The sequence below is a fragment of the Triplophysa rosa genome, linkage group LG17, assembly GCF_024868665.1.
Source record: "Triplophysa rosa linkage group LG17, Trosa_1v2, whole genome shotgun sequence".
NCBI lineage: Eukaryota > Metazoa > Chordata > Actinopteri > Cypriniformes > Nemacheilidae > Triplophysa > Triplophysa rosa.
In genome coordinates this window covers 7,745,389-7,764,653 of record NC_079906.1, presented here as the reverse complement: position 1 = coordinate 7,764,653, position 19,265 = coordinate 7,745,389, and the positions used below count along the sequence as shown (strand labels likewise).

Genomic DNA, 19,265 nt, shown 5'->3' with positions numbered 1-19,265 from the left:
CTGCTACCACCATACAAAACAGGACTAACCCCTCCCCCCCAACCCTTACACCTAAGTTACCCCTCCCCCAATCACAACACTAGGGTAGCAAAATTCGATGGGTAGCATAAATCGACAGAACACCGGAAAGCCGCATGTCAAAGAACGCAAAATACTGAATTGAGTTCTGTTTCACTTCTTACACAGCCACACAAAATTACGCCAAAATGCCCATATTAGCAGGTATCCTTGTAAAAGTAATCAATTATGTTCTACGTAAACAGAAATAGTTTGGAAACAAAGCGCGTGTTATAGTTTAAAGGGGCAGCAGCATAATAAACATCTCTGTTTTTAACGTTCATCAAACAACAAAGGACGAAGAGAAAAACATTCACTGCTCCTGACTGATTACATTATAACTATAGTAAGGTTTAATTTATATGATGAAGACAATAAAGGCTTATTTTACATTTGGTTATTTAATTTCTGTACCTGATAACTACTATTAGATCAACCTGAAACATCTAAAAAGCACTCGTTTTTATTTTGTATGTTTTCTTTATTACATTTACTTGTGCTATTGCTGCACATACTAGGCTACTTTTTATTTTAATACTTACTGATTGGTTGTCTTCATCAGTTTTTGAAATTTCAGTTAGGCTAATAATTTTATATCATTACCTTATTTATTGAGATTACTTGGGTAAAAAACCAACAAACAAATATATAATATTTTCTAGTTATTTGTTTATTACTTTTTAAGGTGGGGCCAGTGCATACAATTGAATCACTTGCCCGACCGGGTTAAGATTTTAAATATAAAACACAATTCAGTGACAAAAAAGTCATATTTTCTTGTCGAACTGTTTACGCGACAATATTGGTTATCATTGCCGTAACACAGTGGTTCCCAAACTGGGGTACGCCAGGTGACGGAGGGGGTACGTGAACAAAATCCTGAAATCTACTGTTTACTTAATTATAACGCACCTGACAATCAACCAGTCATGTTTTTCTCACAAGCTAAATATAAAGACGTTCTCCCTCTAGTGTACACACAGCAAAATAGTAGTCACGTAGTGCCATAAAAGGTCACATTCATGACATCCAATCAAAAAATATGCGTCCACTCATGCGTAAGCGCACTTCTTTACGTACCGCATGTAATTCGACTGCACACGGCTTGGAACGAAGCAACAACTGCTTGTTAAATTAAAATGGATATGTGGTTGCAAAGATGCAGGTGTAAATCAACCACCCGCTATGGTTTACACTGACACAGATAGCGATGCATCGGAGACTACAGCGTCAACTCAGGTTCAGCAGTTCACAGAAAGACGATCAAAAAGGCATAAATATGATGAGAAATACTTTCATATGGATTTACTTACATTGGCAGTGACGAAAATCCCAAACCACAGTGCTTTATATGTGCAAAAGTACTCTCTCATAACTGCATGAAGCCAGCGTTTTTGCGCAGGCATTTAGAAACAAAGCATGCGACTTTGAAAAATAACCACGAGAGTTTTTCGAAAGACAGTTAAGACAACTCGGGAGTAGTAAGGCCCTTATAACAGCGTCAGAAAACCTTAATAAGAAAGGACTGGAAGCATCCTACATGGTGAGTTACAGAGTGGCTAAAACGGGCAAATCCCATACTATTGTGGAGAACTTAATTCTTCCTGCTGCAACTGATATTGCGGGTATTATGCTTGGGGAAAAAGCCAAAAAACAATACAGAAGATGCCGTCATCAGAAAACACAGTTTCACGTCGCATCGCTGATATGGCAGAAGACGTTTTAAAACAGCTATTGCTTTGCATAAAATCCAGCGAATTCTACGCTTTACAAATCGATGAATCAACGGATGTAGCTGGTTTGGCTCAGCTGCGTGCATATGTCCGGTATATTTATGATGGTTCAGTTATGGAAGATATACTTTTTTGCAAACCGTTGGAAGGCAGAGCAACTGGAGAGGAGATTTTCAAAGTTTTTAGATGGCTCTGTAACATCACATGGACTTCAGTGGACAAATTGTGTGGGCATTTGTACTGATGGAGCGAAAGCCATGACAGGCAGGCTGAGTGGACTGGTAACACGTGTGCAAGCAGTTGCGCCCTGCGCGGTTTGGGTACATTGCAGCATCCACAGAGAAGCGCTGGCCACCAAAGGAATGCCTGAACGTCTTAAGGAAGTTTTGCAAGATGCTGTAAAAATTGTAAACTTTATTAAAGCAAGGCCTTTGAATTCTCGTTTGTTTTCTGCATTGTGCAATGAAATGAGCAGCGACCACGTCACATTGTTACTACATACTGATGTACGATGGCTGTCCAGGGGAAAGGTTCTCACACGATTGTTTGAATTGAGGGATGAACTTAAAGCTTTTTTTATCGACCATCCCTTTGAATTGAGTAACCGCTTACATGACGAAGAGTGGCTTACAATATTAGCCTATCTGGGTGATGTTCTTTCCCGTCTGAATGAGCTGAACATCGGATTGCATGGAGTTGCCACAACCATATTTAATGTACAGGACAAAACTGAGGCCATGATCAGAAAGTTTGCTCTCTGGACTAATTGCATTAACGAGAACAACACCGAAGCCTTTTCATCATTGCATGTTTTTTTGCTAGCAAACTAACTCAGCCTTACTAACAGCGTTAAGTGTGACATAATGAAACACCTTTCTGAGCTGTCTTCGCAGTTGCGCAAGTACTTTCCCGAGACAGACAATTCAAACACCTGGATTCGCAATCCATTCTCTGCAAACAGCACAGCGCACCTTCCTGTTTCTGAGCGAGAGAGTCTCATTGAAATCTCTACGAGTGGCGCTTTGAGAATTGACTTCGCACAAAAATTACTGACAGACTTCTGGATAGCTTTGCATGCAGAGTATCCTGCCTTACTTAAACATTACTGCCCTTCTCCACAACGTATCTTGCGAGAGTGGGTTTTCAGCACTTGCCCACATAAAGAACAAATATCGACACAGACTCTGCATAGAGAATGATTTGAGACTCAGACTTTCTCCGATACAACCAAACATCACAGAGTTATGCAAGTCATTTCAAGCACATCCATCTCGTTAAACAGCGAGTCATTTATTTATATATGAGTCATATATCATTTATTGTTTGATAAAAGAAAATTACATGTATTTAGAATGCAAATTAAAAAAATGTTTGAGACCAAAATTTTGACTGTAAGAAAGGGGGTACGCAGAATGATGTTAAATCCCTGGTGGGTACGTCATTGTAAAAAGTTTGGGAACCACTGCCGTAACAGGTAGTTTTATAATTTATAACGTTTATAATTTTCTATGAAAATAAACTTTATGAAAGTCTAATTAGATATGATTAATAAAAGGCTGCTTAGACATCAAGGCTTCTCTTTTTAACGGTTACGGTAATCAACATTTTTTAAACACATTTTTCAAAATAAGACCTTAAAAATATATAAAATATAAAGTTTTGTGAATTTGTGTTTAAAAATGACAGTCCTTGTTTATAATGTCTAAAAAGACAATATGTTGATACAAGTATTGTATCCTAGAAGCCAAGAAGTTTTACAGTACACGCATAAAAGCCTGTTTATCAAATTCTCTCTATTTTGTTTCTTTGTTAACTTCAAGATCGAACAACATAACATCTTTATGGCCAGATGTCATAAACACGAAAAAGAAGCCCCTTTAATGAAACGCAGCATTAGAAAAGCGCATGCTGGGAGATGAAGTCTCACCTGGCTCCTGCCTCTCCGGCGGTAGTTCCTTCGAACAATGTTTTTGTAGTTCTCATTCTTCTTAGTCAGGTAGTAAAACAGGACGCAATCGGCCACCGTCTTCGCAAACACAAAAAACAATCCAAAGCTTAATCTCTCCAGTCATCCACTTTGATCATGTACATATGGTCTACACACACAGACTGCAGAGCCTATATGATGGTATTCATAAAGACACAGGCGTACCTTTCTCTCCAGACAGGAGGCTATCAGGGCAAAGTTTTTCGGGTGCTGGATAAACCTGCAGAGAAAAAAGATGTTGAAAAACAAGAACGTAATGCTGTCGCTCTCAAACTTTAATGCGGTTATCTAGCATGACGCAGGGCTGGTATAGCCAACAAACTTCCTCATTCACCCAGTAAAGGTAACACTAAACAATTAGACCAGACAATATCTCTTTCTCTCTTCCATAAATGTTTGAGATCCAAACAAGAAATCACATATACATTTTGGAGAGATTTGAATTGCAAAAACTGAGAAATGCCATAACAAATACGGGAAATAACATCACAAAGTCAAAGTTATGAAAATGACACAACATAATACATTGCACAACCTGATTCATTTTCCATTGTGGCAATCAAATCACGCAATCAGGCTAAGTGTGAAAGACTCTTCAAGCCTTTCTTTCACGCAAAATCCACAAGCAAGCTAAGCGCAGAACGTACTTCTCGCGGAAGGTGTCTTTCTCCTGCTCGCTCCACATGTTCATGACCTGTCTGTCTTTGTAGACCTTCATTGGATCGCAAATCAGGCCGTTCATGTTGATGAACTTTATCCTCTGCTGCTCGGCATCGAACAGCATTGGAGGAATCACAGCTAACTGGCGCATCTGCTTCTCCGAGTTCTGTGGAGAGAAAAAGAGGCCGTAGTAAATATGAAATGAAAAAATGTCAAATGAAACCGAGAAACCTAACTGGAATGTAAGAGCGAGGTGAAGAAACAACAGTCAGCAAATATGTGGCCTCTGCATCGTGTTACTGCGTTTAGGAAGTGCATGAGCCACAAAACCTCATTGGTTGTGCAACAGACCTTGGGTTATAAAGTCACTGAAGTCACTTTGTCTGGAAAGGGTACGAACGTGAAACGACCACATCGCTTCCACATAATAGCATGATCGGGTGTGCTTGTCCATTGTGGAAGTGCATGTGACCGCAAACATTTTATGGACACTTACTGTAATCCACACTTTAAGTGGTCAAAGCACTGAACCACAAAATATCAAAACAAACAGCATCAAGTGTGTATAAAATCCACTTAAAGAAACTGTCGTACCTCTTGTTCGGAGATGCCGTCTATTATTTCCGAAACCTCATGTTCGCTGCGGGCTGCTGAGGCCAGTCCCCCTCCTCTCTGAGCCACTCGACTGTAAACGCAAACACTGTCAGCGCAAGCCTTTGAAACCACACACGTACTCTTTCGTTGCAACATCTGATGCTCAAGGCTACGTTCACTTTACTCACGTCTGCATGCGCTCCTGCATCTCTCTCTGCTTGCGGATCTCGGGGAACTGCTTTTCGTAGTACTCACGTACTTTGCCCTCTTTGGCTCTTCGGCGTGGGTTGTTCTCGATGCGCTCCACTTTCTTCTCCCAGGCCTCCATTAGATGATCATAGCGCTGGCAGAATTTCTGTTCCTGAACGCACATGCAGACACCCATTAGAACGTTAAAGACAATAAGATCTTAAACCTGAAAATGTCTACCTATTTATAGAGTATGACAGTGTATGAAATTTTGCGGCATCTAGTGGTGAGGTTGCAAATTGCAACCAACGGCTCACTCCACCGCTCACCCCTCCCTTTCGAAGCACTACGGTGGCTGACACAGAACTAAGAGGTCGTCACATTTTTGCTTCTTTGCCGAAGGAGATAACGTATTTACCAAACGCGCTCTGTAGAGCAGTTTGTCCATTTAGGGCTACTGTAGAAACAACATGGTGTATTATTCAATGTAAGGGGTCCCACGGTGTATGTAGATAGAAATATCTCATTCTAAGGTAATAAAAACATAACACTTCATTGTGTAAGGTCTTTATACACCTCTGAAGATATAGTTATGTATATTATATTGCATTTCTGTCAATAAATCCTACGAAAAAATTACACACAGCACCTTTAAAACACACCTATGACACCCAAAGTTGTCTAGGTATAGAGTGCGCTAGGTTTCGATGCACAGCCCTGCCCAGCCCAGTTCTCTGTCTGTTATATTCTGTTGGTTAGTTTTCAACATGATTTTCTCAGAGCTGTTAATAATAGACTAATGCACTTAATATTTAGGTACAGACAGCCCAAATGCAACAGCGCTGTGTGTTTGGGTGCTTTTACTTACCCACTGTTTGCGAGCATGGTTTCTTCTTTTGAAATAAAGAATTAGCTTCTTCCTCATTGCCTGATTTCTGTAAAGGAGGAGAAAAAGATATTAAAACACAACATCACCTCATTTTTCCTGTTTTCACATATGCATATCAAGTGAGATCTCTATTCATGTGTGTGTGTGTGTGTGTGTGTGTGTACACAACAGTGAGCAAAAGACATTAGTCATTACAATAAAAACACTCTCAGCTACATTCATTCTGTGCTAAGCAAATAGAAAGTAAAATTAAGCTCACTCATAAAGGCAGAAATATAATTAAACACATCACCTAAGACGCACATTAACATTTAAAAAGAATATAAATGTGGCGTAACGTAACAAACATTTGGGGACGTATGGGTAAGCGAGTAAGCTAGATATATAGGTCAGATGAATTGTCTCCATCCTGATTTATTTCTGGCCTCCGACCTCTCGGTCTTTAAAGGAATAGTTCACCTTCAAAATAAAAATTCTGTCATTATTTACACGCCCTCTTGTCATTTCAAACCTGTATGACTTTCTTTCTTCTGCAGAACACAAAAGAGGATATTTTGAATAATGCTGGTAACAAAAAAACGCTGGTCCTCATTGACTTTTGGATTGGTTTTGTGTCCATGCAATAGAAGTCAATAGGGACCAATGGTTTTCGGTCCAAACACTTTTTAAATATCTTATTTTGTGTTCTGTGGAAGAAAATCAAACAGGTTTAAAATGACAACAGGGTGAGTAAGGGTGTGTTCACAAATGCCATGTTTGGTTCGTTTAAAACGCGATTGCTCTGTAAGTGCGGTTTATTTGTGTAAGTGTGAACATTGCCACCCGAACCCTGGTGCGCACCAAACAAGCGGTCCGAGACCGCTGAAAATCGATTGAAATATGAACGCAACACGGACCAAAGGCATCAAACCGAAGCAAAAACAGGAAGTGATGATAATATACGACATGAAAATCAAGTGATTTGGTAATATAAAAAGAGTGTTTATTAGATCTGTGCTTGCGCATGTTATGGAGGAATTCCTGGTGCCAAGTGAATTCTTTAAACACTTCATGAGGTCTTCGCTAGTTACAGGCTTGCTAAAAAATACTCTCATATGCGCAGGCATACACTGAGCAGAAACTGTGTTTAGATCGGCATGCTATTTTAGAGGAAAATCAGCATGATATTAAATCACTGGCACGATTACAGATTATTGTTGAACTTGGCAGGATGTCTTCAACCAGCTGACGTGTGTGTTACATGCACGGGTGAGATTAAGTGTCTAGGTACAAAGATGGCACTGCATTATGCAGCAGATGGCTGCAGGATTAGCTGCTGTGTGTCATGCGCTGGAAACCACAATTCAGCCTGAACCTTAACATCCCATTCACAACACCCCTGACCCGTACACGCTCTTACCAAATCACTACACAGTTGTGATCATTACCCATGAATCACTGCTGCTGAGGTTGATAAAGGACTGTTGCGAACAAATCTTTCATTTGTGCCTGATCAAAGAACAGCTGAAATATGTATTCTCTCTCTCTCATAACCACACACACTTTCTGTTCTCTGCCTGCCTAAACACTTCTGAGGCCAAATAACCCATTGGTTGGTAAAAGGCCAAATGAGCAATCATAATATTTTCAAGAACAATAATAATGCCCGGAAGGTCTAAGTTCAAATAAAACACGATTGTACAAACAAAACCACAGCAATTGAAATAAACATCTGAGGAACTATAACATTAGAATTTTTAGAGTCTCATCGCTCAATATCTCTGAACACTGCAGTAGTTCAGGTGGAATGATGCGTGAATGCATTTGGTGAAGCTTTAGAGATCTGTACAGCTCTCTCGATGGATGTTGTTTTTGGTTCTGAAGGAGAGACAGGAGAAACGGCCTACTCACATTTTGATGTTCTCGTGGTACTGCTTGGTATCAGACGGCTGGTTGTACAAAGGCTGTAGGAGGAGACAGAAGCAAAAGTGAGAGATAAAAGAGGCAGAGTTTAGTTTCACACAGATGCTGCGGTCACATCAAGGGAAGAACATCGCTTTTTCTAAGGCTCCACTTTTTTTATTAGCATAGCCTAGTACCACATCTAAACGCTTCTGCCATCATCACTGCACTCTGGTTTGAGAGATGGATTCATCACAAGACGTCCATATGGAACAATAAATGTGTTGACCGTATGGCTGACCGGAAGGACTGTTCAATGATGTCACTAATGGGGCCTCTGGCAGTCAATTGGTCTGTTTTGGGTCTACTCTGACAGAAGGGTGAAGCCGTGCCAAACACTTCTGCATGTGGTCAACAGCCATCTTGTGAACAACAGGCTGTAGTGTAATGCACACTGTGCCGACGCCGGGCTGAAAGAGTTTATATTTCACACAGCAGAGGTTGTGTTACAGCAGCAGGCTCGACTTATAATGACATACAAACACCTCAAACATGGCAACTGTGAGGCTACACAAGCACATAGAAGTGAACAATGTGACCTGATCAAGAACCAGAGTGATTTCATGTGCAATACTTGTCAATCCGAGTGCAAAATGTGCAAATATACATATAGTGAGAAATAAAGAAATATATATGAAGAGTTTGGTTCCAAAACGCGATAAAAAAATGTCGGGTTTTGTATCAAAATCAGTATTGTATCAGGTCGGTATAGAAAAGTCACTTTTTAATTTTACGCAAAATGCGATATCCGCCGTGTTTTCTCCCCTTTTTTTTCAAAACCATACGCCAGTCTCACTTCTCTGCAGAATGCGATATATCTGCTCAACCAATCACAGCACACCATTCCACACATTGTAAACAGTAATGGCTCTGAATACAGTTGGCTCCTAGTTTCGCTGATCTACTTTGTGTCCAACAAACAAACACAAAAATGAATCATTTTGACGGTATTAATGAACCTGTGCGGGTTTCTGCGGCGGGGAAGAAACGTAAGACATCGAAATCGAATCATTTACGTGAGGAGATTAAAAAGACGAGGCACTAATTTATAGCATTAAAAAGATGACCCGTTGAATTCATCTTAGGAGCGATGACTGATTGAATGTATTTTTAGTCCAGTGCCTGTATGTAAGATTAGTATTGTATTGAGTTCAGAGGCTGTCATATGTGGATCAACTCATTTTGTTGTGTATTTTCAACAGTCTCAATATGAAAAATAACTTTTATATTGATTCAATGGATTTATTGCATTTTGAAAAAATTTTTTTATGGATTTATTGCATAAAAAATGATCAGTTTTTATAATAAATCTTTTAAAATCAAAATCTGGATTTGAATTTTTTGTTACTAGAACCTAAAGATGCTATGTGAAACTTTGAAACAGAAAATAGTGGTTTTCATCTTGCCACTTTCTTTGTAAAGAAAACACATTTTTACTCAAATTAATCCAAATGGATTTATAGCGTTTTGGAACCAAACTCTTCATATACACAGGTTCTAAATTGTTTGCAACAAACTGGTCCAATTCAAACAATAGCCGGGTTTCCATCACCCTGGTTTTATGCGCATTTTGAAGTTTCGCATCAGAAACGAGTGATGAAACAAAAACTGTGAATTTGCAAAAAAAAAGGTCTTTACGCTCGGTTGAGGTGTTTTTTCTTTTTTGCGAAAAGGTTCATGTGAATAACGGGAGATGGAAACGCATTTGCCGAATAAATTCCTCCAAAAAGCCATGTACTGCACTATGAGACGGCGTAACCTGACTAACCAGAGTACTGATCTTGAAACACAGCATCTGAAATGTTGTTATGGTCATTATTAAATGCCTGAGCAAAGTCGTCAAAGTGTTTCTGTAATTGCCTCCCAGAACTGTCACGACTGCGTTTCCCAAACAGCAGGCATCCACAAAAGCACCGCATTTACTGTGTTTTGTCTGCTTGTGCAAGTAATTATTATATATGAATATTCATTGGTTTCTCTTCTCTTCTCAGGAAGTGACGGCTGACTAGTTGGATGGAAACGGTGCTTATTCGCAAATGTTTATGTGATATTCCAATTTTGGGCATAAGCTAAATTCGCAACTTTGGATGGAAACCCAGCTATTGTCTTCTTACTCTTCTGGAGTGGATTAGGAAATTTGAAGGAGTTCACGGGTTTGTTTCATTCTCTAGAAATGCGGAAGTAAACTACAGAAGGGGTAAACTTCAATGGAAGCATATGGGAAGGCAGAGCAAAGTTTTGAATTCCCATTTGCTTTGACAGTAAAAGGAAAAACTCCACTACTTCATTCACATGACTTACAAAAAAGTGTGATGAATTACAGCACCAAGAGAAAAGACAGATCATTTAAACTGAACAGGTTTGGAGAGAGCATGAATGAAAGTCAAATATGATTATTTTAAATAATGCCGCTCTACTTTCACAATGCATGATTTGATTGTTAAACATAAGAGAAAGTGATTTGTGTCACCTTTATTCTTACGAATCGTAAAATTATTAACATTGTAATTATAATGAAATAAATTCTGCAGAGGGTTAAAATTACTAACAATGAATATACACAAAGTTACGTGATGACCCATAATGGCCAAAACCATCATTAAATACAACTCGGATGTAAATTTCATGTAAACTAAAATTAAGTTTGAAAAGTTACTTATTAAGCACGCTGAACTATGATCTAAATACAGTATGCTATATGTGATGTCACAGGATGATATCGTATTCAGTCATTCATAATTTGTTGCTCAATTACATATAGAATATAAAAATATATAATACAATATGAGACTATATGAGCTGAATTGATGCTGCTATAAAACGATTTCCTCTATTAGTTGAAGCTGACATTGTGAGGTGTTATGAAATTGAACAAATTCGAAAGCTAAACTAGTTTGCTTTAAAACAAATGCTGAAATCAAGCAAACAAATTTATAATCCATGTGAGCGAGCAAACAAGCGTTGCTGGAAGAGTTATGGGATCAATTCATTTCTGACCCACAGCAGCCAATAAACAAATGTAAATCCTCCCAGCTGGAACGAAGGGGGAACAGGAAATGCAGACGAGAAGAGAATGGAGGAAGAGAAATTTGGACTCACCAGCTCTACTCGAGGTCCCAGTCCCTCCAGGATCCGGTGAGCTTCCTCTGCCTTTTTCTGTTCAAAACACACATGCAATGGCACATGTCAGCAGCACATCACCACAGCAACAAATCTCACGCTCTCTACAGCGCACACACATAAACAACTGTGTAAGGGATGTACTAATAATAGAGCCCTTAATAGAAGACACTTGCTGCCCTGTACCATATAACTCTCTCATCCTCGCTTTGTGAAAGAGAGAGAGAGTGAGTGAGAGTAAGAGAAAAAAAAGCACAAAGAGAGAGAAGAAAGAGAGAAGATCGCATGGGAGTTAATACAATCAGAGAAAATAAAGACAAATTGATTACATTCACTGCTGAAAGACAAAATGACACAAAAAAGAGCCCAAAAAGGAACATCGTGACAAAAAAGGCTGTACTTCTTCTTTCACATGGCCAGACTTTCTCTCTTATAATAGGATTTTTAACCTGTTACTTTGGATGGAGTGAAAACTTTTAACTGCTCAATAATGCAGCTATAATTTCCATGCAACGGCCACTTAATAGCTCTCTGGATTACTGGATTCTGATTGGTCAAATTTTGCTAAACTGAGCAATTAACCATTGCTAGGCAACCAATTTTCATCTATTTTTACACAGGTTTTTTCACACATAATAAATAAATAGTAAAATAATTTCATTCATTTCACGTCAATTAGGGCTGTCAAATTTGCATCCAGTATTATGCCTTATGCATAATATATGTCTGTGTACTGTGCATGTTAATTTTGTATTTATAAAAACATACACGTATATACTTAATATAAAAATATATATATTTATATAGAATTTAAATTATTGGTAAATATAAATAAATACAATGTGTAAATATTTCCTCTATATGTATACATGTATGTGCATGTGTTTATAAAAACAAAATAAATATGCGCAGTACACAGTGATATATAAAACGTAAACATAAACTTGTATTCTGGATGCAATTAATCGCAATTAATCATTTGACAGCCCTAATGTCAATTTATCTATTTATTTGGAAATTCAAGACAATAAAACATGCAAGAGTACCACCCACATTCACATTTTTATATGAGAACAGTCAACGACGGTCAAAAGCCAACCGGTCATTATGCAAACAAAACCGTGATTTACATACAGAAATCTTAAAAGAAAGTGTCAAGTTAAGGTCACGTAAACCTAAATAAAAACGTTTGTACAATGGAGAACATGTGCTTTCTAAAAGGCAATTTCCTCTTCCACAATAACCGGCCCTTCAATTAAACTACCTTCTTCATTCTATCTGTTCCTTGGATTTCTGCGTGTCTAGTGCTTCCTGGAATAGGGCAGGACGTATGAGTGCTCTCTGGCAATAGCGCTGCATGAGAGGCCTTAATGGATTAAGAGATGGAGGGTGTGATTAAAAGATCACGGCAGGACAGAAGTCAGAACCATCTGACGCAGGAAATAAACGTACAGGCCTAGACTTCATTCAGGGTATGGTAAAAAAAACTGCAGTGGAGATACAAACGGTGTTTTGAACCGTCCTGATAAATATGGTCTGGTAGTCAAGAACTGGTTGAAAGTGTGAACGTGAGTGTATGTGACACAATGAGACACTAGATAACACAACAGAGGGAGGTGTCTGTTATATGACATTGATGTGATCACTGTTGCTGCTAAATGCAAGAACCATGAAATATCCACCTTTGTGCCACTTCGCTGCTTAAATTATTGAAATTACTTTCAAATGGTACTATTCTCAAACTTTATGACTCATCTGTGCAAGATAAGAGATACAAAAGATACAAGATAGTCTGATGATTTGACAATTTATTCTAAAATAAAGAATGCATATACTCCGGGGGCCCAAAGAGTTCCGTGAATAGAATCTGATTACAGCAAAAAATTAAAATCTAAAAATTGTGACAGAACATACTCAAAAGTCATTTAAAGAACTTCATAGTGACGAAAAAACTATCATTTTCTGATCCCACTGGATCTTAGTTTTTTTACCACAATATAACATGGACAGCTAAAAACAACTCAACATTAAAATTCAAGTCAAGAGCCCAACTAAATCAAACACTGATCACAATAATGGGGATTTGTTGAAATTTCAACGTTTTTCAACATTAATTGCGGGTGCAAAAGTGATATTGATTCAATGCAGTTAACATTGACAAATCAATTATTTTTTAACATTGATTCAATGGTTGCTTGCTATCTGGGTTACTAATGGAAACTTGACTTGCCAACTTAAAATGATATGTAAATTCAACTAAACCTGTTTAGTTTCGACCTGTGTAAAAACTAAAATAGTTTAGTGCAATGGGTTTCCACGCAAATTTCTAGTACAGTCAACAATTTGGGTTAAGAGTGTAAATGTGGACATAGAAACACTACTGCTACTCAAACAAAGAGGGGACGAGTGAAGGGAAGTGACAACAAGACTATGAAAAGAAGCCAAAGGGGCTGGGGGGGTTGTTTTATATAAACCTTCTCAGTTTCTCCCCACTAGAGGGACCACCAACACCAGATATCAGTATCGTCATGACTGTCTGTCTTTCTATGGCTGCTTTCCAAATCTCTTACTAGTCCTGCTCTGCAGTGCGTTAAAATATATATTTTTCATATGGTACACTATTTGCACAGAATTTGCATCAAATGTGTGTACTTCTGCCCACAATCCTTAATGTCACCATGAAATCAAAGAGGAAAGTGTTTTGTACAGTGTTGCAGTGATTATTATAAATGATTTATCCGTGCACACCATTATTTTTTTTAATTCATTTGCACTTGTAATCTTTAATTAAAAACATTAAGCTCCACCCCCCACTCAACAACAACTCTTCAACACATGACATCAGAAACAAAAAAAGAGGAAAGACTATACTGACTGTCCAATGGCCAGGCATTTTTAGCCCTCCCCTTACAACAAATCAATTAAAAAGGAAGGGCAAAAAAAGCACCGCCCTACATTTTTTCTCATTTCAGAAGCCATTTCACTCCAATATACGTCACGATATGGAAAAGAAGTCAATCGCAACTTCCATTTCATGGTGACTTTAAAAAGTTGTCAGCATATTTTACCTACATTTTACCTACAGCCCGGAGCTCCACTACAGAAAGTCTTCGAGAAATTGCTTGGAATCATCACTTGGAATTGTGTAAGCTATATGGAATGATTCAGCACAACAGGCTGTGTTTCTGAGTCATGTGTGATGGGGTGGTTGAGTTCAATATCATTCGACTGCTGCACCTCATTACGTATTTAACAGCCCATTTCTCTCATTAAGATGTGACACATCTGCTCGACTTACCTGTTTCTGTCTCTATTCTAACAGCCTGTCTCAATGCTGCTGTTCATAGACTTCAAATATGTGCCTGCACAGAGCTTATTGCTGTTTTTAAATGATTATTCATATTTTATTCATATTATCGGACTCATTTTACATTTAACAATTCAGAGTTTTTGCCCATCTTGCCAATTGCTTTGATAGTCTAGCTCCACTTCGTTTCAGTTTAGCACTAGTTATCATCCGAGATGAGAAATCAGTATATGAAGAGTTCAGATGCAAAACCCTCTGTCAAAAATGAGAAGTAGATGTTGAGTCAATGGTCTCCACATATATTACACGGTACTCAAATAATTTTGCTTTGAAACCCGCTAAATATCATTCTGGCAAGTCTGAAATATCTGGTATTGCTGAAAGTAAGTGTAGGAACCTGATAAAAATGCCCATGTAAATGAAAAGTCGAAACTCTTCATATATACAGCACATATAGTGGGAGTGTGTTTTATTCGTACCCTGTTTTCATCATAGATGATCTGGACAAGGCTGCGGTGTTTGGCTTCACTGGGTGGAGGGGAGACGTTACGCTCTGGTTCCTGGGGTTTTGCAGCCTCTTCCTCTAGCTGTCGCTAAAAAACAATAAAACACACACAATGTGAAAGACTTTCCCACCACCCATCCAAGAACTTGAGGGATATGAGAAGCAAATAAAATCGATACCAAATTAAGATCCTTAATGCGACCCTGCTAGAGTAAACATTGGACCCAACATAAATAGCCCTCCTGACTCTGCTCATGTTACGTGTGCTACTATTAATATTATTTCAACGTCAGAAAGCATTGCTAATAGCAACAAGCTCTCTGATTGGCTGAACAAGGCAACTTTATAGCCACAGATAAATGATCAACAATTTTACAGTTTACACACAGACGCAAACACAAACCTCATTTTAAATCTCTCTCTAAACACAGAGACCCCGGCCCCGACAGGGTCCCGAAAGAGGCCTCTTATACCAAACACTCATATGAAGCAGTTCTAGAACAGGATCAAGATTGTGTATATACGTGTGCGTGCACGAGTAAATAGAAAATAAACGACCCATCCCCGCTTCCCTCGCAGACAGACAAACACATGGTAATCCGATATTCTCACATCTCTCTCTTTACGTTAGCGTTTACCGCACCATTTAATTGCCCCAGATGTTTTAATGCTTGGATGAAACCTGAGGGGAGAGAAAAGAGATGACAGGGTGTGTTAACTCACTGAAAAGAGATGCCAAAGCTTTCAGAGGAAAGCTGTGTGGGGTTGAGGGGCAGATGAGGAGAGGTTCGTTTTTCTTGCTAGCGTGACTGTACTTATACAATCAATCAGATTTCAAACCGTTCTCCGCACCCCCACAATGGCCCGGCCCATGGAGCGCAGGTGGCTTCGATTTATTGAGCTGCGGGTTTGGACACGGTCCAAAATTTGTGGGGAGGGGGCCTGTTTTACAAGTAGATGGGGGTCTGCCTGTAATTTTGTTTCAATGTCCCCAATAAGTAAATAAAACCTGAGATGTTCTACAGTTACCCTTTATACACTTACTATGGACAAGTCCATGTGTGTATGTATGTAAAAATAATACAGCTTAAGAAAACTGACCTACAATTATACTGCTGTGTTAACACTTACATCACAGTTCATGTGAAAGCATGCCATATAAGAAGAGAGCGGCCGAGAGGAGTATGGAGATAAAGTGGAAACAGTGGAAGTGTCTGCAGTCATGTGGCCGGCTGAGGCTAGAACCACACAGCAATCACAACTCTGCACACGACTGTTACTGTAGATCCAAAAGTGTCCAGATTACATAATGCTAACTGAACTTTGGATAATAGCCACCCTGAAAGCTGTACTTATAAAGTCTTTCTTCTCAATAAAAAGCTTTGTGTGAACTGTCTAGGTTGTAATGTTACCTGTTTTTTACGCAGTTTACAGATCTGCTGCTCCACCATGGTGATTTCCCGGTCCACGCGGTCCATGTTCTGGATCAGCTCTTCTTTGGAGAAACGGGTGGGAACCAGGTCCAGATCGGGCTCCATGGGTACCGGGCTCACAGGAGAGACGGGCTCGATTTTTCCAATGGAACTGCTGCTGCTGTGCTCCTGCACAAACACAAAAGAGCATTTGGTCACATCGATGAACTGAAGACAACTTTTCTATTCAGAAGAACATGGCACATGTAATATTATTTTCTCACTATTCACCCGTTCAATGCAATTCAATGGGATGTTGTCACATTTTATTGTTGTACCACAGACAGTGCAGCAGAACTAGTTACATGCCAAAGTTTAATACTTATGGTTAAGGGTTTGTTGAAACATGAGCAACAGTATTTGCGCTACTTGCCATAACAAGCACCACTAATTAAATACCGTGTATCACAGGCAGTTTTTGCCAATCTCATATTCATCTTGAGTGCCTATAGAGTAGTATTGCATACGTCGTGTCTTCGAAGAGTATTTAGTTTGATCATATTTATAAAAGAGAGATACAGCTGTACGATTATTTCCTGAAAAACACGAGCTGCTAGAGGTGGGACTAGTGGAGAGAGTGGGATGGAACTACAGCACGAGCTCACAACACATCATTCCTTCGTGTTTTGTACATAATGCACGTATACGCCGATTGCCAACAAAACACAGACGTATGACTTAGTTTGACTTACCGCGTGCAGTTCATGTCCAGGATCTTTCAAGTGTATCAAGTACAGAAATACTACGTCATACGTCCAACTCGTTTTTTAACAAGTTGACCATGTTAAGCATGAGAAGCCAGCACGTTCAACAGTGTCAGAATGCATGACATAGCATGATAGCTCAAGGACGTTTTTAGTTCTTGGACGAAGATGCAACAAACACATTCTTCTCTCATTTCAAACCTATTAAAAATACATATTTAAACGATGGTAACACAGTAGTACACAGGGCTCGACATAAAGGACTGCCCAATGGCCCGGGGACAGCATGGGACATCCTCTGGCCAGTTGAGAGAACTGTCACTTGCCCGATCGGGCCAGTGCTGTATCGTCCTGGGAAATTTATAATTTGTACGTTTTTAAGACTTACCATTTAAATATTCCCAAGAAGATGCAAAAGAGGACTGTATTCGGTTCTCACGTGTTGTTTGAGATATGCGCGTGGCCGGAATGCCGCATCAGACAACAGGCAAAATACAGACATAGCGACACAAAATTATGCCAATATTACCAAGTATCCTTGTAAAAAGTAATCAATTATGTCTTACGGGAACAAAACGCATGTGGAAACAAAACACGTGTGTTACATTACATTAGATCTGTGCATCTCTTAAAGCATAATAAACGTCTCAGTTTTGTTCATCAAACAACAAAGACAAAAACCCTCACTGCTCTTCGCTGATTAAATTATAACTTTAGTAAGGTTAAATCCATATTATATTTAATACAGTGAAGACTATGAAGTATTTACATTATTTACATAAACCTAAAACACCTGAAATGCACATTTGTGTGTTTGCTTTATTACATTTATCTGTGCTACTGCACATACTTTGATTACTTGATCTTATTTGATTACTCACTGATTAGTTGTCTTCAAAACTTTGAGTTATAGGCTAATAGTTTTTATGGTATCACACCCTTATTTATTAAGATTACATAGGTAAAAAAATAATAATAACTAGATAATATTTCATACATTTTGTGGAAGGGCCAGTAAAAATTGGAATCACTTGCCCGACCGGGCCAGCAGAAAAAATCCTTAGCGTTGAGCCCTGGTACAGCCTGAAAGCTGTGTAGTGGTAAAACTTCCCTTCACCTCTTATAATAAAGTGATGAATGTACATAAAGCAGATCAGTAATTGATACTAGTGGAAAAACAGCTTGTTTAAAGTGTGGAAAAGAGCTCAGAGCTTTGGGTTCACTCTCACATGAAGAGAATGTTACGTAAGGGGAGTGAGTGCCTGCTATTCTCTGCCCATGTAGACCATAACCACCAGGGGTGTAACGGTTCAAATTACTCACGGTTCTGTTTGTGTCACAGTTTTAGGGTCATGGTTTCGGTTCGGTTGGTGCTATGTTCAGGGAAAAGGGACTACTGACAAATAAAAATAAGAACAAATAATCAAGCTGGAAGTAACAGCACCAATAAAACAACAGAGCAAATCAGAAAATAAAATAAGATACTGTATATATACCTTTTAAGGTAGAAATGGATTAAAGTAATCAAATAAAACATAACATTGCATATGTACAAATTAAATAAAGATGAATCATAATTGAAGTTACAGAAGCTATTGAGTCACAAGCAGTGAATTATTTCCTTGACTTTTAACAGACAGCAGGAATATGCTGCTGTCGCTTTAAGAGGAATGAAACCGATCCAGTACACTGATACTGTACACATGCGTTGTTTTTCACTTAAGACATAACCTACTATGTTTGTTAAGATACTCGACAAGAGGGGATGTTGACCTACTTCGTGTGTGAATTTGTCCGTTTAAGCGCTTCAAAGACAACTTAATATTTGCGCCATGTCTGAGACTTTCCTTATGCGCGCTTCGGATCTTCTCACAGCGCGCAAGCGAGTTTTCTTGTGCATCATCTTGCACTTAAATGTTTAAATTGGCAAGGCTTAAATGAGTGTAGTTTAAATAGCAAAATGTGTTGTGTTCAGGTCTCACCTGCACCCGGGTGATGAAAGCATAAATGACTGGTCATATTACAGCATATGTCAAATTTGTAGGGCTGCAACTAACGATTATTTTAATTGTCGACTAATCTACAGATTATTTTTCGATTCGTCGAC

General features: G+C 38.8%; 1 protein-coding gene across 6 annotated transcripts in view; it reads right to left on the bottom strand.

Moving 5' to 3' along the window:
• LOC130568521 (nuclear receptor corepressor 2-like) overlaps window positions 1-19,265 on the bottom strand; it is a 100,637-nt gene that overhangs the window by 28,704 nt on the left and 52,668 nt on the right. For all 6 annotated transcript variants that reach the window (XM_057357440.1, XM_057357444.1, XM_057357446.1 and 3 more), the window contains 10 exons: window positions 16,395-16,583; window positions 14,957-15,070; window positions 11,150-11,206; window positions 8,000-8,052; window positions 6,089-6,155; window positions 5,220-5,392; window positions 5,032-5,122; window positions 4,425-4,603; window positions 3,943-3,997; window positions 3,718-3,816 (listed from right to left, as the gene is read on the bottom strand). In XM_057357440.1, the coding sequence (XP_057213423.1) occupies window positions 3,718-3,816; window positions 3,943-3,997; window positions 4,425-4,603; window positions 5,032-5,122; window positions 5,220-5,392; window positions 6,089-6,155; window positions 8,000-8,052; window positions 11,150-11,206; window positions 14,957-15,070; window positions 16,395-16,583 (1,077 nt within the window). The remainder of the gene's footprint in view (window positions 1-3,717; window positions 3,817-3,942; window positions 3,998-4,424; window positions 4,604-5,031; window positions 5,123-5,219; window positions 5,393-6,088; window positions 6,156-7,999; window positions 8,053-11,149; window positions 11,207-14,956; window positions 15,071-16,394; window positions 16,584-19,265) is intronic.